Source organism: Rhinatrema bivittatum, chromosome 7 (genome assembly GCF_901001135.1).
Source record: "Rhinatrema bivittatum chromosome 7, aRhiBiv1.1, whole genome shotgun sequence".
NCBI classification, from domain to species: domain Eukaryota; kingdom Metazoa; phylum Chordata; class Amphibia; order Gymnophiona; family Rhinatrematidae; genus Rhinatrema; species Rhinatrema bivittatum.
Window position 1 is genome coordinate 46,228,161 of NC_042621.1, and position 19,284 is coordinate 46,247,444.

The 19,284-nt window shown below is 43.6% G+C and overlaps 1 protein-coding gene across 1 annotated transcript in view; it reads right to left on the reverse strand.

Moving 5' to 3' along the window:
• The window catches only part of TANGO6 (transport and golgi organization 6 homolog), a 308,257-nt gene that overhangs the window by 129,414 nt on the left and 159,559 nt on the right, over positions 1–19,284 (reverse strand). Inside the window, 1 exon segment of the mRNA XM_029610664.1 lies at positions 14,704–14,761. Coding sequence (XP_029466524.1) covers positions 14,704–14,761 — 58 coding nt within the window.

Below are 19,284 nucleotides of genomic sequence, written 5' to 3' on the forward strand. Positions count from 1 at the left end.
AAAAGGGATTTCTACGCTCACAAGATTCACGACCTTATCTTCGATGCTAAAACATTATTTTCTTACGTATCCGAACTAACACAAACTAACGCACCAGCTATCCCTAATGACGAAGCACAATCCAAAGCTGACAAACTGGCTCTTTTCTTCCAAAGCAAAATCTCCAACCTCTTAACGCGCTTGCCCCCTAGCCCCACCTCTCCTACCAGCTCATATCATCTCCTAAACAAAAGAATCTCTCTTGAATTGTTTGCTTTAGAGATCCAATCGCTACTAAAGAAAATGAAACCTTCCTCCCATCCCTTCGACCAAATCCCAACTAAACTTCTCCTGCTAGTACCTGATACCATTTCCAAACCCCTGGCTGATATCATAAACTGTTCATTATCTCGGGGAATCTTTCCAGACGCCCTAAAACTGGCCTCTCTTAAACCTCTTCTAAAGAAATCGAATTTGGATCCAAAAGATCCCAACAACTTCTGCCCTATTTCCAATCTTCCTTTTATAGCCAAGATTATGGAAAAATTAGTCAATTCTCAACTTTCCGATTACACTGAAGATCACAAAATATTGTATCCCACCCAATACGGGTTCTGCAAGGCATTGAGCACCGAAACCCTACTCATATCTCTGACAGACCACCTCATCATGGGCCTGGACAAAGGACAATCCTTTCTACTGATTCTCCTTGACCTCTCGGCGGCTTTCAATACCGTAAACCATTCCATTCTCCTCAACCAGTCATCGGACATTGGAATAACAGGAACTGCATTTACATGGTTCAAAACATTCCTCAGTAACAGAGGTTACAAGGTCAGAATCAACAATAAAGAATCCCTCCGCTGCAACTCCGCACTAAGAGTTCCTCAAGGTTCCTCCCTATCCCCCACTCTCTTCAACATATACCTTCTTCCACTATGCCAGCTGTTAACCAACCTTAAACTAAAACACTTCCTATACGCCGACGATGTGCAAATCTTGATCCCCATTAAAGAATCCATCACTAAAAAACTCGAATACTGGGAAAACTGCCTCTGAGAGATTAACCTCCTCCTCGCTAGTTTAAACCTGATACTAAAGTCAGCTAAAACTGAACTCCTCCTCATCTCCCCGGAAAACAGCAATACCACACAAAGTGCACCATCTAATATATTCGTCACCCAAGCAAGAGACCTAGGAGTATTAATCAACAATCGCCTGAATTTAAAAACATTCATCAACCACACAACCAAGGACCGCTTTTATAAACTGCCGGTACTAAAAAGAATTAAACCACTCCTTCACTTTCAAGACTTCAGAACTGTCCTCCAAGCCGTAATCTTCTCAAGATAGACTATTGTAACTCTATCTTGCTAGGTCTCCCTTCCTCCTCCATCAAACCTCTCCAGATGCTCCAAAACGCGGCGGCCAGAATCCTGACAAACACTAGAAGAAGAGACCACATCTCTCCCATTCTCAAAAATTTACACTGGCTGCCAATACATTTCAGAATACTTCACAAGTCCATCACCATCACCATCATCCATAAATCCATCCATAACCAAGCCCCTCTTAACCTTCAAATCCCGCTCAGACTACATACCTCATCCAGACCCATTAGAGAAGCCTACAGAGGATCACTGCATGTCCCCCAAACTAAATCTACACATCATCTAGCATTCAGAGACCGGGCCTTCTCTACAGCGGGACCATCTATATGGAATGCCATTCCCCCTGATCTCAGACAGGAACCATGCTTAGTAACATTTAGAAAAAGGCTTAAGACTTGGCTGTTTAAACAAGCCTTTCCCGAACCTAACAATCACCACAACAACTATTGAGAGACTTGTCAGCACAATGTAAATAATTGCTCCTCTTACTGTTAAGCTACTCTAGCTTTGTCTTCTTCTTCCCCCAGTTCTAGCAACCTTGTTTTATTGTAACTTCTTTGCTTCTCTCCACTTGTTAATTGTTTAAGGTTATTACACCCCCTGTTACCTGTAAACCAGCATGATGTGATTGTATCATGAATGCTGGTATAGAAAAGCTCTAAATAAATAAATAAAATCTTTTTTTGTAATAAATTGCAGGACGACTTTGTGAGCCTGGAGATTGGGCATCCAAATGGCAGATGAAATTTAATGTGTGGACAAGTGCAAGGTGTTGCATATAGGTAAAAATAGCCCATGCAGAAGTTACATATTAGGAGCTACCACCCAGGTAAAAGATCTAGGCATCATAGTGGATAAATAATTGAAAGAGTCAGCTCAGTGTGCTACGGCTGTCAAAAAAAGCAAACAGAATGTTAGGAATTATTAGGAAGGGAATGGTGAATAAAATGGAAAATGTCATAATGCCTCTGTATCGCTCCATGGTGAGACAACACCTTAAGTAGTGTGTAAAGTTCTGGTCACTGCATCTCAAAAAAGATATAGTTGTACTGGAGAAGGTACAGAGAAGGGTGACCAAAATGATAAAGGGGATGGAATAACTCCCCTATGAGGAAAGGCTAAAAAGGTTAGGGCTGTTCAGCTTGGAGAAGAGACGGCTGACGGGGGATATGATAGAGGTCTTTAAAATCATGAGAGATCTAGAACAGGTAGATTAAATCGGTTATTTCCTCTTTCGGATAATAGAAGGGCTAGGGGGTACTCCATGAAGTTAGCAAGTAGCACTCTTGGAGAAGTCGTCCATTAACTACTATTAATCAAGTTGACTTAGGGAATGGCCTCTGCTATTACTGGCATCATCTTAGTGTTCGGGTACTTGCCAGGTTCTTGTAGCCTGGTTTGGCCACTGTTGGAAACAGGATGCTGGGCTTGATGGACCATTGGTCTGACCCAGTATGGCAATTTCTTATGTTCTTATGCCTGTCTGCCAAAGTTACACAGCCATCCAGAATGGGATCCTATCAGACAATGCGACAACAGTGGGCTATGTCAACTATCAAAGCAGAACCAAGAATCAGTCAGTTGATTCTCTGGGCAGAGCAGCACTTGGAGCAGCTTGGTAGTGTCTTAGATCACCGGAGTGAACAACATTCAGGCAGATTTTCTCAGTCTGAGAAAGTTAAACCCCAGGAATGGGAGCTGTATGAGGCAGCAATGTGTCTCATTCATGAAAGATGAGGGCATCCTGACCAAAGAGAACATCAATGCGTTGCAATTTTACAGTTGCTGAACAGAATTGGAGCTCTGGTGCTGCTGTTGACTTGAAGGATTCTTCTTTGTCTTCCCTCCGTGGCCTCTGGTGGATTCTTCTTTGTCTTCCCTCCGTGGCCTCTGGTGGACAAGGGATTATGGCAAATAGAGAAACATCCAGGCAACATGATCCTGGTGGCTCCAGAGTAACCACATCAACCGTGCTTCCCAGATCTGATCAACATGGCCATAGACAGGCCCCTGAGGTTCAGATATTGGTCGACTCTTTTCCACCAAGGCTCAATATTTTTGGGTCAGGCAGCTCGCTTCTATCTCAAGGCTTAACTTTCGAGAGGAAACAACTGAGATGAAAGGGATATTCCAAAGTGGTTATTTACACCTTATTGCAGGCTAGATGACAGTTTATATCCTTGACGCACATGCAAATTTGGAGGATCTTCAAGTCCTAGTCTGCTGTTGACGGAGTGCAGCCTCAGCTTGCTCAGACTATGGTGTTGCATATTTTGGCTTTTCTACAGAAAGGTTCTGGTCAAGGGCCTGGCCTTTAACTCTCTGAGAGTACAGGTAGTGACGAGGGGTTGTGTGCAGGGTAAAGTGTGTTCACACATCTGGATATTATACGGTTCCTTTGGGAGCTAAGAACTTAAGAACATAAGAAATTGCCATGCTGGGTCAGACCAAGGGTCCATTAAGCCCAGCATCCTGTTTCCAACAGAGGCCAAACTAGGCCACAAGAACCTGGCAATTATCCAAACACTAAGAAGATCCCATGATACTGATGCAATTAATAGCAGTGGCTATTCCCTAAGTAAACTTGATTAATAGCCGTTAATGGACTTCTCCTCCAAGAACTTATCCAAACCTTTTTTGAACCCAGCTACACTAACTGCACTAACCACATCCTCTGGCAACAAATTCCAGAGCTTTATTGTGCGTTGTGAAAAAGAATTTTCTCCGATTAGTCTTAAATGTGCTACTTGCTAACTTCATGGAATGCCCCCTAGTCCTTCTATTATTCGAAAGTGTAAATAACCAAGACATCTACTCATTCAAGACCTCTCATGATCTTAAAGACCTCTATCATATCCCCCCTCAGACGTCTCTTCTCCAAGCTGAACAGCCCTAACCTCTTCAGCCTTTCCTCATAGTCCCATCCCCTTTATCATTTTGGTTGCCCTTCTCTGTACCTTCTCCATCACAACTATATCTTTTTTGAGATGCGGTGACCAGAATTGTACACAGTATTCAAGGTGCGGTCTCACCATGGAGCGATATAGAGGCATTATGACATTTTCCGTTCTATTAACCATTCCCTTCCTAATAATTCCTAACATTCTGTTTGCTTTTTTTGACTGCCGTAGCACACCGAATTGATGATTTCAATTATTTATCCACTATGATGCCTAGATCTTTTTCCTGGGTGGTAGCTCCTAATATGGAACCTAACATCGTGTAACTACAGCAAGGGTTATTTTTCCCTATATGCAACTCCTTGCACTTTTCCACATTAAATTTCATCTGCCATTTCGATGCCCAATCTTCCAGTCTTGCAAGGTCCTCCTGTAATGTTTCACAGTCTGCTTGTGATTTAATTACTCTGAATAATTTTGTATCATCCGCAAATTTGATAACCTCACTCGTCGTATTCCTTTCCAGATCATTTATATATATATATTGAAAAGCATCAGTCCAAGTACAGATCCCTGAGGCACTCCACTGTTTACCCTTTTCCACTGAGAAAATTGACCATTTAATCCTACTCTCTGTTTCCTGTCTTTTAACCAGTTTGTAATCCACGAAAGGACATCGCCTCCTATCCCATGACTTTTTAGTTTTCGTAGAATCCTCTCATGAGGGACTTTGTCAAATGCCTTCTGAAAATCCAAATACACTACATCTACCTTTATCCACATGTTTATTAACCCCTTCAAAAAAATGAAGCAGATTTGTTAGGCAAGACTTCCCTTGGGTAAATCCATGTTGACTGTGTTCTATTAAACCATGTCTTTCTATATGCCCTACGATTTTGATCTTGAGAATAGTTTCCACTATTTTTCCCGGCACTGAAGTCAGGCTCACTGGTCTATAGTTACCCGGATCACCCCTGGTGCCTTTGTTAAATATTGGGGTTACATTGGCCACCCTCCAGTCTTGCATTTTTATGTATTAGATTTGTGTTGATATTATGGGGGATGGGATTGGTTATGATTTTATACTGTACACCGCCTAGAGATGTATTATAGTAGTCAGCTTATCAATTTAATAAATAAATATCTGCACAAGTACTCTCTGCTATCAATGCGTCATCACTGTCACACTTCCGGTCCCTATCATAGCTCAAAAGAAGCTAACAAACAAAAAATAACTAACTTCAGTTGCCAAGAAAAGAAACATGTGTTTGCTACCCAAACCACAACAGATATAGGGAATGTCACTACATCACAATATACAATTAAGCTAAAAAAAATGGATCATAAACACTTTTTAAATGTTGTATCATCCAATAGAGTCATCAATCAAATCTAACCTTGGCATCAAATATGGTTTTGCTGCTGATCACATAACTGCTGTGATGCACTCATATGCCAATGATTTTTATTTTAACTTTTCTTCTTTACTTATATAAACAAATCACCTTTATAAAAGTTGTAATTTTTACCGAGTTGCAAAGTCCCAATACCCATGTCTTTAATCATGTGTTAAATTGTGTGAAAAAATATTTCCTTAAAAAAAATAAAGCACTTACCTCACTTAAACTTGAACAATGACTACTGTATTTGCCATGCAACAACTTCTGCTTTTATAAAGTCTAGACAATGTTTCAGCTACATCCTGCATCTGGGGATTTCCACCTTTTCATGACCAGGGCTCACCACAACCCCGATACTGAGAAACAGTCCTGCTTTTACACAGCTGGGTTATCTCCAGGTTTCACATGAACATGATAATCAGCCAGCAATCTGCCCATACCAAAACTCACTAGCCAATCAAAACCTGAAGCATCATCCCTTTTCCGCTGTGGTCTAATGAAATCATTCATGAATATCAAATGTGCTTACACATCTTGGGGGAAAACTGCCCACTCAATCTCTGCATTTAACCACGCAGGGGCCACAGAATTAAAAAAATTTCAAAACCTCTGTTTTGAGTTGTATTAGGCATTGATCCATGTTCTCCCCCATGGTTAGAAGGCTTTATAAATGATATAAAATGGAATATTGCAGATCTGGATGCTGCCAGGGCCTATTGATGCAATTATTCAGGCTTTTAAAAAAGGCCAAAATATGCAACACCATAGCCAAAGAAGGCTGTACTCAGTGCACTGACTGCACAGCAGGCCTTGAAGACCCCCCAAATTTTCACATATACCAAGGATGTGGAAGGTCGCCTGGCTCACAATAAAGTGGTAATTGCCTCTGAATATCCCTTCCGCTGCAGCTGTCTCCTCTCAAAAGCCATGGCGCAAAACAGAAGTGAGCCACCTGATCCGAAAATATTGAGCCCTGGTGAAGAAGATTCAACAGATGGGTGACCCCAGCAATCTGTCTATGGCCATGCTGACTAGATCCATGAACCATGGATGACGCAGCCACTCCATAGCCACCAAATCATGCTGCCTACATAGTTCTCTATACAGAAGAATGTCTCAAGGCCATGGCAGAACTAGAACATCGATGCCTTCTGCCCCATGACCTCTCCGACAGCTGTAAAAACGAGATGCCCTGGCTTCTGCCTGGTCTTGTTCTGCCTGGTTCATATGATGATATCCCCATGTTCTGTGGATTACACAGATCACTGCCTCTGATAGCTCCCTGAGGTCTAATTTTCTTTGACTGTGAAAAACTGCCTGAACATTGTCTACCTCTGCAATGTGAGATGCCACTATCTTCTCCAATTGCTGTTCTGCCCAAAGAATCAACTCCTGGGCCTCTTGAGCCACTACTCGATTCTTGGTTACTCCCTGCCTGTTGAGATAGGCCACTGCCTTGCATTGTCCGATAGGAACCCCACAGGACGGCAGCATAACAGAGGCAGAAAGGCAAGCAAAGCATCACACACCACTCTCGTCTCTATATGATTGATAGACCACAAAGCCTGCTGCTTTGACCACTGGCCCTGCATTGACTGATTCTGACACGCTGCTCCCCAACCGGAAAAGCTGGCATTGGTGGTGAGTATCGCCCAATCCAGAACTTCCAATTCCATAAGATGCTTCAGATTGGCCAAAATAAGCCAAGACTGTCACTACCTTTCTCCCTTGAGAGAAAGTGGAGATGGAATTCTTTTGATAATGGATTCCAGCGAGACAGAAGAGCCCTCTGAAGAGGCCGCATAAGTGCGAACACCCAATGCACTAGCTCCAATGTCGATGCCATTGAACTTAGGACCTATAAGTAGTCCCAGATCTTGGATATCAAAAAGTTTAGCAGTTTTTTTAACTTGTTCTTGCCACTTCAGCAACCTCAATTCCGTGAGAAACACGCTCCTTTCCATGTAGAACCGAACTCCCAGAAATTCCAGTGTGAGAGGAAACAAAATGGCTCTTCACTCACTGCACCACCCAGCCCAGAGACATTAACCGCATCACTACTTTCTGAACCAACTGCCGAAAGAGGTCCTCTGATTTCTGAGAAACACTTTGGCTAGCCTGGTGCTAAAGTGGTCTGCTAGGCACACCAGCAACTGGGCTGGACCCTAGTTGCTCATGCCAGATTTTCCCCACAACCCACGGTCCATAATCCCTGCATGACAAGAGAACAGCCTGCTGACCTAGTACCTTTGACATTGCCTGAATTAGCCAAGCGTCCATATAAGGATGCACTAAAGGGCCTTCCTTTCACTGTATGGCAGCCAGGATCCCCATCACCTTGGTGAATGTCTGTGGTGCCGGCCTAACTCAAACAGGAGTGTGAGAAACTGAACACACTCTCAGAACCACATGAAGTGAAAGAATCCCTGATGCACCTTCCTGAATAGAATAAGTATATATGCTTCTGGGAGAACCAGAATAGCCAGAAACTCTCCCCTTTGCGGATGGCTGCAACCACTAAGCAGAGAGAATATCTGGAATGTGGCACTCACAGAGCCACCTGCACCTCCTCAGACAAAACGTCTTTTGCCTTCAGGCCTCGATTAGATGGAATACCGTTTCCTGCCCAGCTCCTCCAGGTTGTTGAGTGAACCACCTCTAGTTTGGAGGGACAGTGCACGGACAGCTTATGTAGGCCCTATGGACCTCCCGAGAAAATTCTATGACATAGCCACTTCTGATGAAAATGAGGACCCACTGGTCCGCTGCTATCCAGGTCCCCACCTCAGAAAAGCGGGCCAAGTGCCCAGTCATGCTGCCCTGAGCATTCTTACTCCAAGCTGCCACAGGAATCCGGAAAGCACAGCAGACGCCTGCCTTAGAGAGAAGGATCCTTTATCTGCCAATATGGAAGTTTTAATCAGTCCTCTTGGACCATCCAAGCGCTTCCACTGTGTTCACCAAACCAAGGGCTGCTTATGAAGGGAAGACCACCAAATTACAACTTGGAGCCAAAGAGACTTCTGTAAAAAACAGCGAACCTCCTGTTCCTTGTCTCCAAAGTATCCGCAGTGTGCAGCACTCTAGCCTGCACTTTCTCTGACTGCTGCATATCCATGGAGGGTGCGGTCTGTTAACCTTGGAGCTATCGACTCCCGCACAAGCAGATGCCCAGCACAAATCTGCTGCCAACTGCAGCTTGAAAGCTCCACATTGAAACCTCAAACATCTTCGGAAGATGGATTTCCACAACTGGTCTTGGGTATTCTTCAGCGCCGCTGACCCCGCCACTGGAATGGTCTTTATAGTCACTGCTGAAACTGATGCATCTTCCTTAGGAGAGCAGCTCTAGAGCATCCTTGGTTGCAGATAAAGCTTAGCTATGGCCTCGCCAACCTTTTATCCTCAAACGACCTTCTCAACTGGCCGGTGGAAAGGACACGTTCTAGCCAGGCCATGGGGACTCTCCATGTGAATCAACTGCCCTAGCACCAGCTTACTGGGGGATTATAGGAAGGAGTTCCACCTTCCAGAAGAGCTAAGTCTCCCTGAGGTCATCCCCATTGGACTCCCGTCGGCCTCTGAATCATCGACGCCCTACAACGCCTCTGCCATTTAGGGAAAATCTTGGATTTATCCCGCATTAGAGAACTGTGAGCTTGGGTCCGCCTACCAGCGGCATCCCTCATGCCAGAGAAGGTGCTGTGCAATACTAGCAAACTCCGAGGGAAAAAAATTCTCCCAGTATCAGATCCCTCTGTGGTGACCCTTTCTTTACTGGAATCTACCCATGGTGTTGAACGAACACAGAAAAGCCAGGCCCTCTCTCACATTCTCTGCCAATGCGGGAGCTGCATCTAAGATGGCCACCTTAACCGCACTGCACGGAAGGGAGGCACTGCTAGCCACTACTGCTCTAATTCTCTCTCTCAGTGTAGTCCCTGCGGCTGCTGCTGCTTTTCAATTCTCTCTCTCGGCGTGGTCCCTGTGGCCCTGTCCATGTCACCTAGCCAGCACCTGTCCCATCAGCCAGCCATGGACAGCCCCGATGCTTCTCCTACTGGAGTGGCAATGCTTGACGCAGACTCCCGAATGCCATGCTGTTTTTACGCTGTTCCTCACCACACCCACGACACCACCAGCACCTCACTGGCACACAGGAGAACACCCGGTCTTCTCCACAGATAGAGAAGCTGCTAAAAAAACCCCCATCGCTGAGCTAACCAAGCTGCTATGTTAGCTCCCCCCCCCCCCCCCCACCCAGAACTCCGAAGCTGCATAGATTCCTCTAACTAGTTTCTTGTTGTCTTGTTTTTTACTCTCTGAGAACAAATAAAGATTCATAGAAGCCAATACTTTCCTTTGGTACAGAGGTTCCGGTTCCAGGAGCACAGGCCACAAGGCAGATCAGAAAAGAGCCAGACCACTGGCTATATCCATCTCCACTCCTTTTGCCAAACTTTAGCAACCCAGTCCAGGATAGTTCTCTGCTCCACTGGGCTTTCAGTGTAGAATTGCCAGCAGGTTCCACTGCTGTCTTGTGGGGGATGAGGGATTTGGACCACCAGATGTCCATCCCACGGTCTTCCAGACTGAGCTGCCAGCAGGGTCACTAAACCACTGCTTGTTCGCCACAAACCAGGGGGGATGGACCCACCAGGACCTCACAACCACCTGGGAGGATCCAGAAATCTGGACTTTTAAATCTTTTTTTCTCTCTCCAGACTGCAGATTTTACACCATCTACCATCTCCTGGAGACAGAGAAATACTGAGGGACTGCAGGTGGCATACTGGTTTATGTACAGTGTCAGTAAAATTTTCTCTGTCTCAATCTGCTGGCAGAAGGCAAAACCCAGGAGTCTGGACTGATCTGGATACTAACAGGAACAAAATACTTTGCATATTTTACAAGTAATCATCCAGATCATTTAAAAGTCAATTTAAAGGTGAGTCAGTTTTTACTTTTGAGAAGGCTACGTTCAAGTATTTATTTATTTATTTATTTAAGGCTTTTCTATACAGAGTTTCTTGATACAGATCAAATCAACTCGGTTTACATCGAACAAAAGTTTTAAAATAACATAGCCAAGAAACATATTAATATGAGGCAGATATTGGCAGAGTCAAAAGTTACATTTTAACAAGGGCGAGCAACTGGGGATTAGGAAAAGAAAAGGGGAAAACAAAAGTATAAAAACGATAGGATACTTTATACAGAGAGTGAGGGTGGCTAATATAGCCAATCTCTAAGGTTACTTCTGAAAATTATGACATCTATGTGAGTTAATGAGTGGTTATGTGAAGCGTAACGAAACAGTATTAAAGTTCAGTGATGTAAATATGGTCTAGGCGCACGGAAAGGCTCGGCCGAACAACCATGTTTTGAGTTTCTTTTTAAAGGTCAGAAGGCAGGTTTCCTGTCGGAGGTCAGAGGGCCTCCTGTATAAAGTATAAAGTAATTTAATCTGCAGGCACTGAAGATGGCCCTCTTGTTTTCCAGAGGTTGGTCAGAGTCATACATATAAGCGTGCTTTGTTTTGTGTGAGAAAGACACCTTGCTCATTCCAGGAAGAGACTACAGAGAATCGGATGATATATATTTTACCATTTTCTGCTCAGGTATAAAATGTGCACCAACTTATTTTACAATGTTGGCTGGTTTTGTACCATCATCAGATTTTTGACTTATTTATTTATTTATTTAAAATTTTTATATACCGACATTCATCCAGGATATCATATCGGTTCACATTGTAACGCAAAAACAAACGCACGGCATGGCGCTTTACATTGAACAGACTTGCCAGAATAGCCAATCTTTGCTTTTCGAAGAGGAAGGAATTTGTATGATCATTTGGCGCGTTCAATATTTATGCCTTTAGAATCAACACTGGATACACAAACCCAAGAGATGGGCTTTGTACCATATGAATGGTGGTCTGTGAGTCTTCAAACTACGAGCAGTCAGATCCTCTGGTTTCCTGGACAGGTTCCTATTCATTTTAAATTTCAGAGCAATTGTTGCGTCATAAATGTGGTGATGTGTTCATGTGCTCTGCTCTGTGAAGGTAAAACAAATGATCAAGCATCAGAGTTGTTTTTGCAATTGTTGCAGAGAAGCACCCATGGTGCAGCATGATTTTAAGATGGGTCATTCTTGTTTTGATCTACAATATTCTATTTTAGATCATATAAAGCTTCTATCCATGGGAGAGACAGTGACCAATGCCTAATACGACTCAAAGAGAGGTGAATTTTTTTTTTAAACACTGTGGCCCCTGTGGGATTAAATGCAGAAATCTGTGTAGGTACATTTGATATTCATGAATGATTTCATCAGACCACATATGAAGAGGGATGATGCTTCAAGTTTTGATTGACTAGTGAGTTCTGAGGAGTTTTGGTATGAGAAGATTGGTGGCTGATTATCATATTACTATGAAACTTGGAAATACCCAGCTGTTTAAAGGCAGGACCTGTTTCTCAGCTTCGGCGTCATGGGGAGAGTTCATGAAGTTTCAAGTCCCCTGATCCAGGCTGTAGCTGAAACATTGATGTCAGGCCTTTTGTAACTTTACAGAAGCAGAAGTTGGCGCATAGCGAATACAGTAATCATTGTTCAAGTTTATGGGAGATAAGTGCCTTTTCTAAAGAAATGATTTTTTATGCAAGTTAATATGTGATTATTTAAAAAAAATGTTTCTATACTGCTTTCAGATCAAATGACCAAACAAAGCGGTTTACACAAATTAAATACATAAAATTAAAGACGGGAAGGTCCATATTCAAAAACATTAAGGTAGATAACTCTGAATTTCTGACTAAATTTCTAGCCAGATAATAAGTTAGCCAGTTAGAATTTAGCAGGATAATTTAGGGGCGTTCCGGGGATGTAACAGAGAAGTTAAGTTAACCAGATATTTATCCAGTTAACTCTGGTCAGTCCACAAAGCTGTCCTAAATTTAGCAGATAAACTTATCCAGCTAACTTTTAAGACAGCTGGATATATTCAGCAGTGCAGCTGTGCCACTGAATATATGGGCTAAGTTAGCCGGATAAGTTTATCCGGCTAACTACCCTGAGCCACAGCGGCTGAATACGAACTTTGTAGATGTTGAGACTTTACAGCTCAATAAAAATTACAACTTTATAAAAGGTGACTTATAAAAACAAAAAAGAAAAGTAAAATGCCAACCAAAAAAAGACAAGTTCTCATTAATATATCATTGCATACTAGTAGCAATTTGATCAGCAGCAAAACCACACTGAAGAAGCCATGTATGTGTTTGGATGATACATCAATTAAAACTAACAATCCACTTTTTTTGGGTTACCTGCCATCTGAAAACATGTCCTATTGTCTGCACAATTCATCAAAAGCAGACCTTCTTCATTCAGTTTTGAGGAAATGAAGTAAAAGGTTTGAGAGGAAATGAACATGGGCTTTCTCACTGCAGAAAAGATGAAAGATGTCTGTGGTCAGTTATAGGAGAGCCTCCCTTTCCCTTTCACACTATTTTAAGGGATCTTCCCTGAACCTTTATTATAACCTTCGGGGATCTTTAAAAATTCTTTCCCAGAACACACACCAGCAGTAGACCACAGCATGGGAAAACAAGATTTCTTAACAGAAATAAAAATGGAATTAGCATTTCCTGAGCTGGTGTTCTGATACTATACAGGCTGTGAAGTAGCAAGGGGATATAATGCTGGTGGAGCCTGAAGTCTGACTCCAGTCTATAATCAGATTGAGATGTGCACTGGAGACACAAGACTGCAACCCTTGACTGGCTCGGAATTGGCGTGACCTAGTTATTACAAGCTCATGTGGCTATAAAAGGTCAGGGCCATTTTTTATTCAGTCGTTTCCATTAAATGAAGTCTCAGAATTAATCCACTCTGCTGCCCACTACTTATGCCTGGAGAGGAATTAATTGCGTGTGTATCTGCAGGCTGCTTTACAGATACAGAGATATATGCCGTAGATACACACAGGATCTGTTCATTGGTTTAGGACACTTTATAATTCACGAATCCCTGACAATCTGAAGTTTCTAGTCCAAACAGCTCTAGCAATGAAAAAGAAGAAAATCCTTCCAGAAGATCCATTTGCTTTAGCTCCAGTTATTTAGGATAGGGCTCAAAGGTAAAGCTCAGGCCATGAGTACTAATGTTTTGTATACAGCAATAGTCCAAAATGTATTCCTCAGTTTTACTGACATGCAATTGCTCTGTCCATGGCACACAAAAACAAATGGTATCCACCCCTTCTGGCCTCAGAGGTCCAGGGATGGAGATTTCTTGGTTTCTTTTTCTCTGGTGAACAGATAGGAGACAGGCTAAAAAAAACAGAGGCTTCTTATGTAAAGACCCATCACAGGAGATGAAGAAAAGACAGGTCCCCCCTTCCCCAGTCGTAAACCTCCTGAACTGTACACATGGCAGCTCCATAATTTCTTTGACATTTTGAAACCTTTAGACAGTTGCTCTAACCTCAACAATCACTAGAGAAAGCAAAACAAATCTATGGAGGACAGAAAAGATTCACCTTGCTAGGAAAAACTCAACGCCGGAAACTTGCTGTTTTTTTAACCTTTTGGATTACAATGGCCTCTTTGACAGGGCGATGATACCTGCAGAAAACTAGCCAAGAAAAGGGTAAGACGGGTTGGCCATGGAAAGTGACCTGGCGTAGATCAATGCGTCTTTCTTTAATGATACAATGGGTTTACATAGCACACTTCTCAGAGGACACTAAAACAAGGGGAGGAGAAGAGCAAAGGGGTGGGGCTGCTATTGTAACAGAACAGCTATTCTTTCCTCTGACACCTGAGCCGGAGTTTAGCCACAGCACGCCAAGGCTGGAAGAGACCTGGCTCCCTAGACCGGACCCAGCAGCCTCTGGGAAGGCCCAATCGAGAACCCGAGTAATCTGAGCAAAGAATTCCAGGCACAGAAGAGGACCAGAAACTCTACAGCAGCAAAACCAAGCGAAGCATGCTGTGATCCGACAAAGACAAATATCTTTACCTTGAACAGCGGAGAGATAAACAAAGGAGTCTTCATGTTCCAGGTTTTCCAGGAAGATCTAAAACCAAATCAATACATGAACAGGTTCACACAGGTATGGCAGAGAGTTACAGAGGCACTGTGGCAAGGGGGAACATGTAAGGCAGGGCGGACTGGTGTACAGTGCAATCAGAGCCAGTATCATGCCACCAGCAGTCCCATAGCTGTGTCTGGGATCTGATTCTGTATTCACATATACAGACAATTTCCTGCTAAAATTCAGAATTCCCATTTCTCCCTGTTCTTACATTTAAGATGGCCTCCCACACCGTGCACAGAGCAGAAACGTTAACAATCTCTCTGCATGGGGGTGGCAAGCAATACAGGTAAGAGGAAAGCAGACTGACTTTTAATGGTCTCCTCAAATGGTCCTTCTGGACTTCTAATGCAGCATTGCATATGTCTAGTAGCAGTTTACAAATAATAAAGAACAGCAGTTAGTAATAGTAATAACAACAGCGATTCCTAACCAGTGTGCTGTGAAGTATTTGCTGCCTGTGGAGAGAAGGCAGGGGGGCAGTCACAGCCACAGCAGTCAGCAGCAAAGTCTTGATCTCTCTCTCTCCTATCCCCTACACTACTCCGTCTGGTCAGTAGGAGTCAGTGAGCAGCTGTTGCCTCCTTCTGTGCCAGCTTCCTTCTGAAGATGGAATTGCGTGCGGGGCCAGCTGGTCTCATGAGATTACAGGGCCCTGTACGGTTCCCACTTCAGAGGAAAGCTGGCAGAGGAGGAGTGCTGCTCATCCAACTCCTTTTGTCAGCTGGGGCAATCCTGAAGGAGAAAGGAAGATGGTGATGATACCAAGGAAGTGTGGATGATGGAGGGAAGGGAAGTAATGATACCAGGGGTGTGAAGCAAATGGGAGGGACGGTGTGATACCAAGGGTTGGGAGGGAGCGAAAAGGAAGGTATTTGTGACTGGTCAAGTCATGTCACCCTCCATTGCCTCAGGTGCAAACTTAGGGCGTCATTTACTAAGCATTTTTCCCCATAGACACAGAATGGGAGAAAAGCCTTAGTAAACCAGCCCCTTAGATTGTGAGCCCTCTGGGGATACGGAAATACCTACAGTACCCGAATGTAATCTGAAGTTCCTGAAAGGTGGAATATACACCAGATAAAGTAAATAAAAAAGGTGGGGATCGCCCAGAGAGGTTGGGAGAGGAAGGAAATAAAGCCTTGTCAGAGTGGCAAATTTAGAAATGAAAGAAATAAAAACTGCCTTCGTTTCTTTTAGCAAATCTGCCCCCTTCTCAGCAGCTCCTGCGCTTTGGCATCAGTTACTCTACTCTGCAGCATTAAAAGAAACAGCAGAAACTGCTGAGAAGAGGAAACAGCATGGATACCAAGAAGATATGAGTTGGACTGACACTCAGAAATCAAATATTCTATTTTTACATGGTGCCTATTATTCTTGAAGGCCTTATTACCACTCACACACCTGACACGCATTGTGCAAGAAACAGAGTGACCAGCCTCCATTACGGTCCCTAGCACCCCAAGGACATATAAGCAAGTAAAAATGCAGATCACCAATATACCCATCACAAATGAAGCAAGTTTGCTTTCCATAAATAGTGTTTTCCATAGATAGCAGGATGAATTAGCCATAATATGTGGGTGATGTTATCCAGCAGCACTGAACAGATCTCTCTCATATAGCTAGTACAGCTTTTGTTCTGAGCATGTGTGGAATTTCCACCTGGCATTGCCTCATGAGCCCCCCTCAGTAGATTTCAGAGCTAAATCTAGCTAGGTAGCAGACTCTCCAGGGAGATGGATGGGTATTTAGCATGACTAGTATTTCTTGCTCTCTATGGAAAACACTGTTTATGGTATGTATGCAAACTTGTTTTTTCCCGTCAATAAGCAAGGCTGAATTAGCCATAACTCGTGGGAAGTCCCAAGTTGTGGGTTGCAGTGGATCGTTTACTGGTTAAGCAACCTGGACCACACTGTGGATAATAGACTACTTGGTGAACAGGCTACACAAAACTGCTTGTCCAAATTTACTGTCACTTTTTAAGTGATTGTCCAGGCAGTAATGTGACATAAAGGTGTTTACTGATGACCACATTATAACTTTACAGATGTCTTCAAAAGGGATGACTAACAGATGAGCCACTGATGCAGCCATGGCTTTAATTTGATAAGCCCTGATAGTGTCTGTAATTTGAAGTCCTGCTAGCCTATAGTAATGCGTGATGAAATTTGCTAGACAGTTGGACAATGTATGTTTGGCCATGACTATGCTTAATCTTTTCTAATATTCTGTTTTGTTCTTACGCAAACAGGTTGATTACTGGAAAACACAGAGATAGAATAGTCTGTTGGCTGTGGATTGCTGAAGGGTCCATTCGTGTGGATGAAAGATTCTGCAGAGGTGATCTGCCAATGTGTTGGAGATTCTGGGAAGCTAGGTCGCTTGCAGTACAGCTTGATGTCTGCATACACATTCCCATATTTTTTTTTTATTGCTTCTTGGCACAGAATTCAAGATCTCATGCCTCCTTGTTTGTTCACACAGAAGATGGTGATGATTGTCTATTTGAATGACAATGTTTTCCTTGAAGGAGCTGTGTGAAACATGTCAGAGCATACCCTTATTGCTCTCAACTCAAGGAAACTGATTTGAAATAGTTTCGCCAGGAATGACCATGCCCCTTGAACTCAAAAGGGGTGTTGGGGGCTCCCCAACCTTTTGTGGAGGCTTCCATTACTATGATTACTTCTTGAGGAGCTTGTTGCAGTGGTGCTCCTTCCTGTAAAATGAAGGGGGTCCAACTATTACCTCAATTTGTGCTGAAATATCTACTGTTAGGGGTTGAGTAAGCTGGTCCCATTGGAAACAAAGGCCCCAGTGTAGGTGAGATATATATGAGCAGGTGGGTCAGCGATACTACATTGAGTGCTGTCACCACTGATCAAGACCAACCAGCACTTTTCTAGCAGTTGATTGATCTGTGTTCAACAGTCTATAAGTCAATGCGAGAGCTTGAGCTTAATCTGAAGGAAGGAAAACACTGTCCTGCAGAAAAATCTATCCATATCCACTGGGATGGAATCAAAGTTGATTTCTCAAAATTCATAAGGAAGCCCAGCAACAGCAAGAGATATATCAATTCGAGGGTGGTTAGAACTCATTCTTGGTAATTCGCTGTCATAAATTGGTTGTCCAGATAAGGGAAGACCTGGATGCCCTGATGGTGTAGATATGTTACTACTACAGCTAGGCATTTGGTGAAGACTCTTGGTGCAGCTGAGACACCAAAGGAGAGCATTTTGCATTGATAATGAGAACAATCTATTATAAAATGTAAGTACTGCATTAAGATCTGTGGACCCTTGCTGCTGTGGTGAGATTGGCTCAGCCCTCACAGACAGCTGGTGGAGTGACATAGCAAAGAGACTGATTAAAAGCGTCACCTATACCAACCCCTTTCCCTTTGGGTTGAGCCTTGTACTGAGGATCAGCAGGACTTAGGCAAGAGTTTCTGTGGCAGTGACGTAGGCATCGATCCAGGGCCAGGCTAGGGTCAGAGGCGGGTGGCAAACAAAAATGGTCAGTGTCTAGGCAAGGGTCAGAGACAGGCGGCAAACAAGAATGGTCAGTGTCCAGGCAAGGGTCAGAGGCAGGCAGCAAACAAGAATGGTCAGTGTCCAGGCAAGGGTCAGATCCAGAAGTCAGTCTGAGGAGAGACAGGGGATGAGGCAAGACTGGGCTAGAGAGAGACGAGGCAAGGCCCGAAACACAGGAATGAAGAAGCAACACACACTACATAGGCTGTGTAGAAGACCCATTGCTGAGGCAGAAAAGTGTTGTTAAGACTGAGTCTTATATAGGTCCGAGGGGATATCATCAAGTGCTCTGATCCTGAATTCCCACCGAGTGCATATTATGTGCATGCCTGTGAGAAACTAGAGCCTTGGTGGCATGGCGGTCATGGAAGTTAGAGCCGTGGCATTCCCAATATGCTGAGGACAGTCACTGAGGCTGTAGACATAGCGGCATGAGAGGGGGGCTCCGGTGGTTTCCTGGCGTGTGGAGGCTGAGTGGCATTTAGAGGTGAGTGCGGTGGTTTGCAAGCCGCCAAACATAACAACTGCCAATGGGAGAGGTGGATGACGTTGTGAGAATAAGCATCTATTTGATTTAGAGATAACATCCACTCCCTTTTCTGGATGAAGGGGAGGATTGAGTGGAGGGAATTTATTCTGAATTTCTCCCAGAGTACATACTTGTTCAGGCTTCTTAAATCCAGGATTGTTCTCAGTCCCCCAAATTTCTTGGGCATGAGAACATAGAGGGAATAAAACCTCTGGCCATTTAGATGGGGAGAAACCAGTTGTCTGAGGAGCGACTCCAGTTCTAGGCAGAGCTGTATCAAGCAAGATGGATCTGGATTGAAGGTTGAACAGTGAAGGAGTGCAGCAATCCGGGACAAACACAAGCAGTATCAAAACTTCACAATCTTGACAATCCAGAAATCTTTGGTGATCTTGCACCATTCTTCTAGGTTTCTTCCCCTCCCACCTTACTGG